The sequence below is a fragment of the Bos mutus genome, chromosome 8 (genome assembly GCF_027580195.1).
Source record: "Bos mutus isolate GX-2022 chromosome 8, NWIPB_WYAK_1.1, whole genome shotgun sequence".
NCBI lineage: Eukaryota > Metazoa > Chordata > Mammalia > Artiodactyla > Bovidae > Bos > Bos mutus.
In genome coordinates, this window is record NC_091624.1 from 52,043,221 (window position 1) to 52,055,396 (window position 12,176).

General features: G+C 42.7%; 1 protein-coding gene across 1 annotated transcript; it reads right to left on the minus strand.

Annotated features, from left to right (window-relative positions):
* Positions 1–10,996: 10,996 nt before the first annotated feature.
* Positions 10,997–11,956, minus strand: LOC102264549 (olfactory receptor 13C7). Its single transcript, XM_005909971.2, has one exon. The coding sequence runs from the start codon at positions 11,954–11,956 to the stop codon at positions 10,997–10,999; it is 960 nt and encodes a 319-aa protein (XP_005910033.2).
* Positions 11,957–12,176: the final 220 nt, after the last annotated feature.

Genomic DNA, 12,176 nt, shown 5'->3' on the forward strand with positions numbered 1-12,176 from the left:
TCAATTCTTTGGTGCTCTACTAACTCTCACAACCATATGTGACCACTGGGAAGACCATAGCCTTGACTCTATGGACCTTTGTTGGCAGAGTAATGTCTCTGCTTTTCAACACACTGTTTAGGTTTGTCATAGCTTTCCTGCCAAGAAGCAATCGTCTTCTGACTTCATGGCTGCAGTCATCATCTGAAGTGATTTTAGAGCCCAAGAAGAGGAAATCTGTCACTACTTACACCTCTTCCCCTTCTATTTGCTATTAAGTAATGGGGCCGGATGCCATGATCTTAGTTTTTTTTTAATATTTAGTTTTAAGCTGGCTTTTTCACTCTCCTCGTTCACTCTCATCAAGAGGTTCTTTAGTTGCTCTTTGCTTTCTGCCATTAAAGTGGTAACATCCACATATCTGAGGTTGTTGATGTTTCTCCCACCTATCTTGATTCCAGCTTTTAACTCATCCAGGCTGGCATTTCTCATGATATGCTCAGCATATAGGTTAAATAAACAGGGTGACAACAGACAGCCCTGCCATACTCCTTTCTCAATCCCGAACCAATCAGTTGTTCCATACAGGGTTCTAACTGTTGCTTCTTGACCCACATACAGGTTTCTCAGGAGACAGGTAAGATGGTCTGTATTTCCATCTCTTTAAGAGCTTTCCACAGTTTGCTTCCACATGTACATTACCACATGTAAAATAGACAGCCAGTGGGAATCTGCTGTATGATGCAGGGAGCTCAGTCTGGTGCTCTGTGACAACCTAGAGGGGTAAGATGGGGTGGCAGGTGGGAGTTGGAAGGGAGTTTCAAGAGGGAGGGGATATACGTATACCTATGGCTGATTCATGTTGATGTATGGCAGAAACCAACACAACATTGTAAAGCAATTATTCTCCAGTTAAAAATAAATAAATTAAAAAAAAAATCTTTGTCAGAAAAGTGAGACCAGGTTCACTTCATGCTTTTCTCCCTTGGTGTCCAAGGCTGGTGAAATGATCAGCCCTGAAGCCACGGCTCTTGGCAGGCTTTCTTTGCTTCATGGTATCCTCATAGAAATATCTTTTGACCTTCCCCTTTCCTCCTGTAATAGACAACCAGGCCCCAGGCCATCTCTCATCTGTCCCTTCACCCTATCCTGTCTTCCTCTCTCCATTCATCAGCCAACATGACTCACTCACACTTGACTCTGAAACCCCACAGCCTTTCAGGAATGATGCACTGGCTCCAAAAGAGACAACAGTTCCAGGGAGAGGATACTGATGGGTCACTTTGAAAGGGCAGGCTGGACAGAAAGGTCACCTGGGGAAGGTAAGGAGGGTGAGGGCTGGATTTGGGCAGCTGTGTTGTGGAGTATGGATGCATTCTAAGATGTTAATCATCCCCCTGGCTGCAGTGCCATCCTGGCCAGTTTGAACTGATGCTCCGGGAAACCAGGCTGCATTTAACAGCCACCATCTCAGCCTCTGGAGAACCCCAGTTCCCCGATTGATTTCTCAGTCCATTGCCACTGAAGTCAGGCTAATGCCTCATCCCTGACTCTGAAGACCTCAACCTTAGAAAAGAGAATTCTAAACATCTAGTCTCACTGATTTTTTCTTTGTACATCCAAGCTATATCCAATAATCCAACAGGATTATTAAGCAATATTCCTGTCCACCAATGAAGATCTCATTACCTTTTTAGGAAGCCCATTCAAGCTTTATAAATCTTGTATCATCTGAAAATTTTGTCTCTTGGGTCAAATCTCTTAATATCTTCCTAATTCTAATTCTAGTTCTGCTCTCTGGGGACACATACAACATGTCACCCCTTTCTGCCCCATAATAGCTCATCAGAGATCTAAAGATAAAGATGATTCTCTTAATTCTCCTCTTTTCCTGGGTCATACCCTGCACCAGGCAAATCCAAATGTCTATGATAGAATCCAGGCATCAGGTCTTGTTAAAACTCCCCAGATGGCTTCAATGTTTGGCCAAAGTTGAGAACACAATCCTAACTTTGTATCCCAGGTATTCCATTCTGCCCTTAGGACTTTTAAAAAACAGACACCAACAGACAAACAAATCAAAGTCTTTAGAGACTTTCGTGATTTCTTGCCGGACATTTGCTTGATCAAAAGACTTTCCTGGAATAAGCAATATTCAGTGATAGGTTCTGAAGACAAGCCATCTTCACCTTCCTTGGGCTTTTCTGAGGCCCTATTACCAGTCACATTATACCCTCTGCCCCTAAATGCAAAGGTCAGAATGACTTAAATGACATAAATGATTGACTGCCTGTCTCCCCTGATCTCTTCCCCACACAGGTGGGGTCTGCAGGAACTCTGTCAGGGGCCCTGTACCTCTGAGGTCAGAGTCCCTCTCTGACCCAGGGGCTGGATGTTATGAATCCCCTTGAACAGCTCCTCTTCCCCTGGAGGAAGGAAGACATATGGCTTATTCATGAGTGGAAGCACGGTTCCAACCTCCTCCTTCCTGTCATAAGAATAAAGATGAGGAATGTTTCCCTTTTCCATCACTTAAGCCCAATAAATTTGATTTGGAAGTAATTCATGTTTGAAAAGATTTTCCAAAATACTTTCTTCCAGTGCAGTTCAGTTTAGTCGCTCAGTCATGTCTGACTCATTGTGACCCCATGGGCTGCAGCACGCCAGGCCTCCCTGTCCATCACCAACTCCCGGAGTTTACTCAAATTCACATCCTTTGAGTCGGTGATGCCATCCAACCATCTCATCCTCTGTCATTCCCTTCTCCTCCTGCTTTCAATCTTTCCCAGCATCAGGGTCTTCTCAAATGAGTCAGTTCTTCGCATCAGGTGGCCAAAGCATTGAAGTTTCAGCTTCAACATCAGTCCTTCCAATGAATATTCAGGGCTGATTTCCTTTAGGATGGACTGATTTGATCTCCTTGCACTCCAAGGGACTTACAGGAATCTTCTCCAACACCACAGTTCAAAAGCATCAATTCTTTGGTGCTCCGCTTTCTTTATAGTCCAACTCTCAAATCCATACATACTACTGGAAAAACCATAGCCTTGACTAGATGGACCTTTGTTGGCAAAGTAATGTCATAACTTTGGTTGGTCATAACTTTTCTTCCAAGGAGTAAATGTCTTTTAAATAGATGCACAAAAATAGTTGTAGAAACAGTTATGGGGTGGAAGCTACCTGCTTATTCAGGGCTTCCTAAAACACACCATACTGGCCATCCTTCAATTCTGGCTTTCATTATTTTGACAGACAACTGTAGACCCAGGTGCAGCAGGGCCCTAAGGGTCTAAATAAACCAACCTCCCCATCCCACTCTCAAAGAATGCAGGTCCACTACTTCTTTGATTATGGTGCTCTGGCCTCAGCTGGAATACTTGAGTGAAGCAGGCTCTCTGCTTGCTGAGGTTTATTTCATTTTAAAGTAGTTCCCATAGACAGACAGTTCTGCCTCCCTACAAATTCCATCTGGTTCTACCCTTTGCAGCCTTCAAAGTTGGTTCTTTCCCCATGCCCTCTAAATATTTAGAAATAGGTTGGTTTTGGCAATAAGATGATATAGAACCAATCTTGTTACTCTTACAGCATCCAAAAAAAATGTCATATAGTTTAGAGGAACTGTCCACAGTTCCTGAATAATTATGAGATATCTTTCTGGATATTATGTTCCACCAGGTTGGATTGTGCTGCATCCAGCACTTGCCATACCACTGAAATCATCTCTTTCCCCCCATTTTGAGACCTATTCCACTGAACAATCATCTATTCTTAGGGCTTCCCTAGTGGCTCAGTGGTAAAGAATCCTGCCAATGCAGGACACACAGGTTGATCTGGGAAGATCCCACATGCCACAAAGCAACTAATCTCATGCTCAACAACTATTGAGCCTGTGATCTAGGGCTTGGGAGCCACAGCTACTGAGCCTACTACATGCTGCAGTTACTTAAGCTCACTCTCCCTAGAGCCCATGCTCTGCAACAAGAGAAGCCACACAATGAGAAGTCTATGCACTGCGACTAGAGAGTAGCCCCTACTTGCTGCAACTAGAGAAAAGCCCAGGCAGCAACGAAGACCCAGCGCAAAAAAAAAAAAATACATAAAATATTTTTTAAAGGTACAAGGAGAAAAAACAACCCCAAAAGATTTTTTAAAAACAATCTATTCTTAGAAATGAGTTTGTGCTAATGAGAATCTGAGTCCTCTTATCAAAACCTTCACTTACCTTTATCAGAAACATGGTGTGAAAGAGTGATCACTCTCCTAAGGGTTGGGGACAGGCCAGTTGTCAGAAATAGCCACACTGGATCCAAGGCACCCAGTGCAGGAAGAGTGGGAATGTGTCAGGCCCTGCAATTGGTGAAGGTCCAGGCCTCCCCAGTCCTCCTGCCTTGGTGCTCCAGGAACAATCTCCAAAGAACTGGCCATTGCCTATAGAAAGGAAATTGAGTCTCAGTTTCCTTTTGGGGACCAGTTTAGTCCTGAAAGTCATTTACAGTTTGGAAAGTGAGTTGTACTCAGTTTAGAAACTTTGTATTCTTCTGGGATAAAACCCCAAAGATCCAGTTACACTGAAGGCCCTGAAGAAGGTTTTTTGCTTGCTGCCTCCCTCCCTCCTTTTCATGTCTTCTTCTCCTTTCTTTGGTCAACATATTCTGATAAAGACATCAGCCTTAGCCTGGAGCCTGATGGCAAATCATCCTGCAGCTCACTCAGCCCCCAGGTCCTTTCCCCTGAAAGGAGGGTGACAGAATTGCTTCTGTCACCCTCAGCCTGGACTTGCAGCAGTTTTGGAAGGAGAGTTAGAGTTTGATTTTAGAATGACTACTCATCCCCAGAGTGGTTAGGCTCCATGAAGCATCATGCTGTGTTCTTTCTGGATCCTTCAGCTTCCTTCCTCTGTGCATCCTCAATTCTTCATCTGAGTCACTGACAGCAGTACAACACAGGCCAGGCATGGGTGCAGAGCCCTGAGGCTCCATGAGAGACCATCACTATGGACACTGTTATTCAAGGTGGAGTGGGAGGCAGCCACATGTAGAGGAGTAACACACTGGCTCAGTCTTCAGGGCATTCACCCTCTGTATTGAGAAAAATGAGTTAAAAGTTAATTATGGCTCTTCTTGAGCTGGAATGTCATCTTCTTCCCTCAGACATTGGAGCTCCTGATTCTTGGGTCTTCAGATTCTCATTGAATCATACCTTGGTTTTTCTGGTGCTCTAGCATGTAGATGGCAGACCATGGGACTTCTCAGTCTCGATATCTTTTATCAATACAATACTTCTACCTAAAAGTAGCAGAATATATGTTTTTTTTCAGGTATAACTGGAACTTTCTCCAGGATAGATCATATCTTAGGTCACAAAACAAGTCTTAACAAACTTAACAATGAAATTATGCCAAGTATCTTTTCTGATCACAATCAAATGAAACTAAAATCAATAGCAGAAGTAAAACTGGAAAATTCAAATGTGTGGAAATTAAACAACACACTTGTAAGCAACCATTGGGTCAAAAAAGAAATAAAAAAAGGAAATTAGAAAATATCTCAAGACAAACAAAAATAAAATACAATATGCCAAAACTTATAGAGTGCAACAAAAACAGTACCAAGAGATGTGGGAAAATACTGGGCAACAACTGATCTCCAATGACACTAGAACCAAGTATTTCAGTTAACTCAAGAATAGCATAAGGAACTTGAATGCTTTTTCCAGCACATACTTCTAAAACTTCATGATATAAGTGATAAATTTAGACAAAGTGGTACAAGAGGAGAATTTACTGGATGGGAAAGACCAAAGGAAAATATGGATTAACCCATGACTGTGATGTGAATTTTGCAGATTCTTCATTGAATGTAGAACCGAGGTACAGGAATCACATTCATCACTATGAAGTAGAGCCAAAGAAAAGATATATCTGGGATTGTGAGTGCAAACTGATTACAAATCCATAACGAAGGATGGAGTATGACAGTTGGCCTTTTTATAACAATGTTTATATAAGTGGAAGGAGGTTGGCGTTGGCTGGGTGAGAACAAAGGGTGACAACAACGGCCTCTCATCAGAGACATCTTATTCTGACAGCTAAAACCGATGTGCTCATAATAGTAGCCTTATTGTAATCTTTGGCAAATTGGAGCTGGATTAAAATGCTCTCAGATTACTCAGCCAAGGGATGTACAAATGTACTTTTTTTTTTAAGGGCAATTTACTGAATTGTAGATTTGCCTCGGGTAGTGTTATTTATTTCCTCAGATTTTTTTTCATGTCAATCTGTCATGAGTTTACTCCAATAAAGGGGAAAAAAATGATCAACACAGATTTTCTTTTAGCAGGATAATATCAGTAGTATGGTTACTTTAACACAATCAATTCTTCCAATCAAGGAACACAGTATATCTTCCCATCTGTTTAATGTCATCTTCAATTTCTTTCAACAATGTCTTATAGTTTTCTGACTATACAGGTCTTTTACCTCCTTAGGCAAGCCTATTCCTAGGTATTTTATTCTTTTTGATGTGATTATAAGTGGACTGTTTCCTTAATTTTTCTTTCTGATAGTTCATTGTTAGTGTGTAGAAATGCAACAGATTTCTGTACAGTAATTTTGTATTATGCAACTTTACTGGATTCATTGATAAGCTCTAGTAGTTTTTTGGCAGTGTCTTTGTTTTTATGTATAATATCATGTCATCTGCAAACAGTGGCAGCTGTATTCTTCCCTTCCAATTTGGATTTCTTTTATTTCTTCTTCTTGTCTGGTTGCCATGACTAGGTTTTCCAGTACTGTGTTGAATAAAAATGGCAAGAGTGAGAACCCTTGTCTTGTTCCTGATACCAGAGGAAATGTTTTGAATTGAATCTACAGATTTAAAGCAATCTTTTAAAAAAATGCACATGGCATTCTTCAAGAACAAAAATAAATAATTTTAAAATTTTTATTGAAGTACAAAAGACCCTGAAGAGCCAAAACAATCTTGTGAAAGAACAGAATTGGAAGTATCACATTCCTTGACTCAGACTATACTACAAAGCTACAGTAATCAAAATAGTATGGTACTGGAACAAAAACAGATACATAGATTAATGGAACAGAATAGAGAGCCTAGAAATAAACCCATGCACTTTTGGTCAATCTATGACAAAGGAGGCAAGAATATCCAATGGAGAAAAGATAGTCTCTTTAATAGTGGTGCTGGGAAAACAGGACAGCTACATATAAAATAACAAAATTAGAACATTTTCTCACACTATATACAAAAATAAACTCAAAATGGATTAAAAACCTAAATGTAATACTGAAACCATAAAAGTCTTAGAAGAAAACACAAACAGAACCACCTCTGACATAAATCATAGCAATACATCATGAGGCAAGTATATTATGCTAGAGGCAGAACTAAAAGGCACTGGTGCTCTTGTTTATATAGTCTGGGATATGACTTCCTCTACTGGAACAAAGACGGGCAAGTGAATCAATCTGGTCTATGATGGCTTCTGTTGTCTGATAGACACCAAACCTATCTCATGTCTACCTTCCTGAACAGCCACCTGCCAATTTGAGGGGGCGGGGATAGAAGTAGCTGTTGTAGTAATTTACTTGGGGATGGTTAATGGACCTCCCATTCTCTTCTCCTCTTCCTTGTAATACTTAGAGTCTCCTCCTCATAATATTCAGGGTCCTCTAAATTAATTCTCAAGGGAACACTGAACCAGCATTAACTGCAACCAAGCAGGTCAGCCTGAGTATCCCTATTGGGAGCCAGAATTGGTTGTGAGCAGCTGGGTTCTTAATAACTCTTATCCTGACCTAGTTTTGCTCTTTTGGTTATAAGAAACTAAGATCCACTCAGGCTATCTCAGGGAAAGTTCTATTGTGGTGGTGGTTCTAAGAAAAGATGCATTTGGGGGCAATTATGGAATTTTATATAAATCAAAGAACAAGATTCTTAACCGGGAAAAGTGAAAGGATTGAGAAATGGAAAATGTTCTTTTTAAAAATTTTATGTATTTATTTTTGGCTGCACTGAGACTTCGTTGCTTTTCACAGGCTTTCTCTAGCAGAGACAAGCAGGGGCTACTCTTCAATATGGTCCAGAGGCTTCTCATCATGGTAGCTTCTCCTGTTGCAGCAAACAGGATCTAGGTCACCTGGGCTTCAGTAGCTGTGGCTTGTGGGCTCAGCAGTTGCGGCTTGGAGGCTCTAGAACGTGGACTCAGTAGTTGTGGTGCACAGGCTTAGTTGCTCCATGTCGTGTGGAATCTCCCCAGACCAAGAATTAAATCCATGTTCCCTGCATCGGCAGGTAGATTCTTATCCATTGCGCCACCAGGGAAGTTCAAGAATGTTCTTGATAGCAAGAAGCTCCAGGAAACCCAGAAACAGAATTCATGGGTTCACCTTTTGAATCTCCTCTACTAATGAGACAGACACTTTCTACATTTTTTTTTCTCTTTTGTTTTTCTTTTCTTTTTTCTAATGGGCTTCATCTGCTGACTGATAGCTTTTGCTTCCCACCCTACCACCATAATATCAACCCTACCTCATGGAATCTTTGGTGGGTCCTTTCTGATTTGGGTCTCATTAAACTGATTTTGGGAGAAGGCAATGGCAACCCACTCTAGTACTCTCGCCTGGAAAATCCCATGGATGAAGGAGTCTGGTAGGCTGCAGTCCATGGGGTCGCTAAGAGTCAGACATGACTGAGTGACTTCACTTTCACTTTTCCTCTCATGCATTGGAGAAGGAAATGGCAACCCACTCCAGTGTTTTGCCTGGAGAATCCCAGGGACGGGGGAGCCTGGTGGGCTGCCGTCTATGGGGTCGCACAGAGTTGGACATGCCTGAAGTGACTTAGCAGCCCCAGCAAATTGATTTTGTCTCCCTGTTTCTTAATTCCAAGTTCCGAAAAGATCACACTAACTAGCCCAATTCACCCTTTCGCTTCAGTCGATATGTGAGTGCATGCATGCTTAGTCACTTCAGTCATGTCTGACTCTTTGTGACCCTGTGGACTGCAGCCTGCCAGGCTCCTCTGTCCATGGGATCCTCCAGGCAAGAATATTGGAGTGGGTTGCCATGCCCTCCTCCGGGGATCTTCCTAACCCAGGGATCAAACCCATTTCTCTTATGTCTCCTGGATTGTCAGGCAGGTTCTTTACCACCAGCACCATCTGGGAAGCCCTCAGTCGGATATATTACTCTCAAATCTATAGATAACCTCATCTGGGGTCACAGTTGCTCCGGTCCAGTGAACTATGGCTACAGGAAAACTGCAAGTGTCACTGGGTTGAAGATGGAATAGATCCCTTTGGAAGCAATGTGTATAGAGGAAGCTCTATGGCATCTTTATGATGTAATATGAGTTTGACTCCATCCATCTATCCATAATTAGCAAATGCTACAGTACCTCACTTACCAATCTTTCAGTCCCACTATGATTTCAGCCACAGCTGTGTGGACAGTTTGTGCAAGTTAGACTCACCTTGAGCTAACAGTATTCCACTTCAAACACCATCCATCTTTCTGCTTCTCTGCCCCAGACCTTCTCCAATTCTATGGAAATCCACTGTGCATAGCCCAGAAGAACAGGGGTTACACCTGTGGGAGGCAGGATTCTAAGATGTCCCCAAGATTTTCCCTCCCTGGTGTACACACTCTGTATAATCCCCAGGACTGTAAAAAATGATGACATGATTGGCCTTAACATAGAGATTATCCAGGTGGGCCTGACCTAACCATGAATCCTATAAAGGCAGAGAGTTTTTCTCTGGCTAGTAGCAGAAAGAGAAACCAAAGATTCAAAGCACTAGAAGAATTTGATGCACCATTACTGACATGAAGATGGAGGGGCCATGCAAAAAGGAAATGGGGGATTCAATCCTATGGCTACACAAAATTGAATTCTGCAACATAAATATGCTTGAAAGTGGATTTTTCTTCAGAGCCTCCAGATGAAAACTTAATGCAGCTGACACTTTGTGATTTTAGCCATTTGATACCCTGAGAAAAGAACCAAGTCATGTCATGCTGGATTTCTGAACTGTGAACTAATAAATGAGCATTGATTTAAGCTGCTATATTGTGGTGATTTGCTACACAGGAAGAGAAAACTGATACAAGGAAAACAAACAGGACAAAAAAATGATAGTTTCATCATTAAAAAAAAAGTCAAGGGCTAAAAGCCCTTGTAAGTAACTAAAAGTTACTTCTCAAGGGCTATAGATAATATTCTGAGCCATATCCTTTGAGCTGTTTTATAGACACTAAAACCCCTACCAGGTGGAAGAAGTTAATTTGATGACCAGACTGTAGCCATGACATAAGCTGCCACAACTCCAAGAACTGGCCTTAAAGAAATAAGAATGAATGGACCCTGGAGCTGAAGACTAACTGTACTTAATCAAGGTGATGCTGATTAGACCACCCCATTATCAATTTCAAGACAATTGTCAAGAGATGACAGTGCTGTTTTTTCATGTAGTTCCTTTCCCCACCTGTAAAAGTTCTTGCCCACTGATTGTCAGTTGGGGGAGTGGGGTGGAAATTGACCTTTGACAGGAGTCTGCCATCCCCTACCTCAGTTGCCAAACTTCAAAATAAAGCAATCTTTCCTTCCTACCCAACTTGCCCCTTTATTGGCTTTTGAGCGACAAGCAGCCAGACCTCACTTTTGGTTAACAGTTCTACACAGAAAACAAACAAACAAACAAAATACTTGATAGTCTCAGTACCACTAAAATTTCCATTTGTCTCTTTTGACTATATTTATAACTTCTTAATGGATATTTACCAAATTCTGGTATCAGAGGATTTCAGACTTAGGCAGCAAAATACAGCTGTGATATGATACAGTATGTTTCTGGGTGAAGCCAAGAAGCTGACCAGCAGTACCAGAAATGAAAAGGCTCTTTCCACTGACAACCTAAGGACATCCCTGGGTTACCATTTCCCCATGAAGACAATGAGGAATTTGGGGGTCTTGTACTCTGGCAGCCTGGGAATCTGTGATGGTCACTCAGTTAGGTGTGTCTGACTCACCAGGTTCCTCACAGCAGCCTTCACGTCCTTGTTCCTGAGGCTGTAGATGATGGGGTTCAGCATGGGGGTCACCACCCCATAGAAGAGGGAGGTGAGCTTGTCTGTAAGGTCCTGTTTGTCTGCCCCCAGAGGGTCCTTGTTTTTGGGCTTCCCATACATGAAGAGGATGGTCCCGTAGAAGATGACCACAACTGTGAGGTGGGCAGAGCAGGTGGAGAAGGCCTTTTTCCTCCCCTCTCCAGAGGGGATCCTCAGGATGGTAGCAATGATGAACACATAGGAGACAAAAATGAACAGAACTGGGACTCCTAGGAAAATCACATTGGCCACGACCATACTGACCACATTGATGGAGATATCAGCACAGGCCAACTTCAGGACAGCCAGGATCTCACAGGTGAAGTGGTTGATGACATTGTCCCCACAGAATGGCAGTCTCACAGCCTGGGATGTCTGAACTACAGAGTTGGTGATACCAGCTGCCCAGGAGCCAATAGCCATAGGCCTGCAGGCAACCTTGTTCATGACTACAGGATACCTCAGGGGGTTGCAGATGGCCACATAGCGATCAAACGCCATCATGCCCAGAAGCACACATTCTGTAGCTCCCATGGCAAAGGAGAGGAACATCTGCCCAAAACAGGCTGAGAAAGAGACGGTTTTCCTGGGGGTCAGGAAGCTGTCAAGGATGAGGGGGACTGAGGAGGTTGTGTAGCAGATGTCCAGGAAGGAGAGGTTCCCCAGGAAGAAGTACATGGGTTTGTGCAGGCGGGAGTCAAGGATGGTCACCAGAATGAGGACCCCATTGCCCAGCAGGATCACCAGGTACATGAGCACGATGAGCACAAAGAGTGTTTTCTCCAGCGTTGGGTAGGCTGAGAGGCCCAGGAGAATGAACTCCACCAGCGGGGAGGTCTGATTGGACCTGTCCATAGTGCCTCTGCTCTGTCACCTGCAGCGACTCTCTACAGTCAACCTCAGCACTCTCTGATTCCAAAAGTGCCTGGGCATAAGGGCAAAAATCTCTGCCCTGTTGAGCAACTGGAGAAGAGCTCTGACAATCTGGTCATGTCTAAGGGGCTCTAGAAAAATTATGATAGAGATCGGTGTTTTACTTCTCTTTTCAGCAAGAATGAAGAGTTAATTTGGACTA

Excerpts from the sequence above, each read along its gene's own strand:
- LOC102264549 (XM_005909971.2), bottom strand. The coding sequence starts at position 11,956 with ATGGACAGGTCCAATCAGACCTCCCCGCTGGTGGAGTTCATTCTCCTG.